The sequence below is a fragment of the Belonocnema kinseyi genome, chromosome 1, assembly GCF_010883055.1.
Source record: "Belonocnema kinseyi isolate 2016_QV_RU_SX_M_011 chromosome 1, B_treatae_v1, whole genome shotgun sequence".
NCBI classification, from domain to species: domain Eukaryota; kingdom Metazoa; phylum Arthropoda; class Insecta; order Hymenoptera; family Cynipidae; genus Belonocnema; species Belonocnema kinseyi.
Genome location: NC_046657.1, coordinates 21,431,203 through 21,432,203, shown reverse-complemented (window position 1 = coordinate 21,432,203; position 1,001 = coordinate 21,431,203). Strand labels below are relative to the sequence as shown.

Here is a 1,001-nt window from a genome sequence, read left to right as displayed (position 1 = left end):
AAATAAAAATACCGAATTGGAAAATTCTCGAATATAAAAAATTTATGAATTAGAAAATTGCCAAATTGAAAATTTCCAGAAATTAAGCAATTAAATTAAATTTAAAAATTTTCCGTTGTGAATTTTCCAATCCAGGAATTTCATTATTTGGGAATTTTCTAATTTAATATTTTTTATCTTCGACAATTTTATTACTCGACAATTTTCTAATTCGGTATTTTTATTTTTGTTGCAATTTTATTATTCGGGAATTTTCTGATTTGGCAATTTCTGAAAATAAAACATGATTTGAAAATGAAAAAATCTTCTTTTTTCGAAAATGTCAAAAAGTCTTACATTTTTTAAATCTTTTCAAAATTGCTAAACCTTCTAAACATGTTTAATATCTTTAAAACTGATCCGAAATTTTCCTTAATATTTTCAAAAGTAAAAAATTCAACTAGAGTTTTCTAGATTACTTTTTTGTTAATTTTCAAAATGTTTTGGAAATATTTTTAAACATTTGTCTATTTAAAGAGAAAAGGGGGGATCAGAAAAAAGGGTAAACGCAGGGAATAAGTTAAAAGGCTCTAATGAAAATAATAAATTTAAAAAATGCCTAAATTAATAATAAATTAAATAATATAAAATTTATTATTTATTTGAAAACCTGTGATATTGTTGATTTTTCAAATAAATAATGTTTTTTCAAAACTCTTTCAGGTTTTCAAAAAAATGGATGCAAAATTCGCCGCTATCGAAATCGACGATATGGACGAAATGAGCGACATTCAGGATGTCCTGGGGGAAATGACCGGTGCAAGAACTGTACCCAGAGTTTTTCTTAAAGGAAAATTCATCGGAGGAGGCTCCGATGTTAAAAGTCTCTACGAGAGTGGAGAACTCGTGAAGATGCTTTAATTTTTTTAAGAAAAAGAATTTAATGTTGAACTAAATATTTTATTTTTGACGCAAATATGTAACAATTTCGTGTTGTAAAATAAATCTTTCTTTGTAAATTA

The 1,001-nt window shown here is 25.4% G+C and overlaps 1 protein-coding gene across 2 annotated transcripts in view; it reads left to right on the top strand.

Annotated features, from left to right (window-relative positions):
- LOC117169617 (glutaredoxin-C4-like) overlaps positions 1-1,001 on the top strand; it is a 9,347-nt gene extending 8,346 nt beyond the window's left edge. Inside the window, exon 3 of one of the 2 annotated variants that reach the window (XM_033356081.1) lies at positions 703-1,001. In XM_033356081.1, coding sequence (XP_033211972.1) covers positions 703-900 — 198 coding nt within the window. In that variant the 3' untranslated portion in view covers positions 901-1,001. The remainder of the gene's footprint in view (positions 1-702) is intronic. The other variant, XM_033356072.1, reaches the window with a different exon arrangement.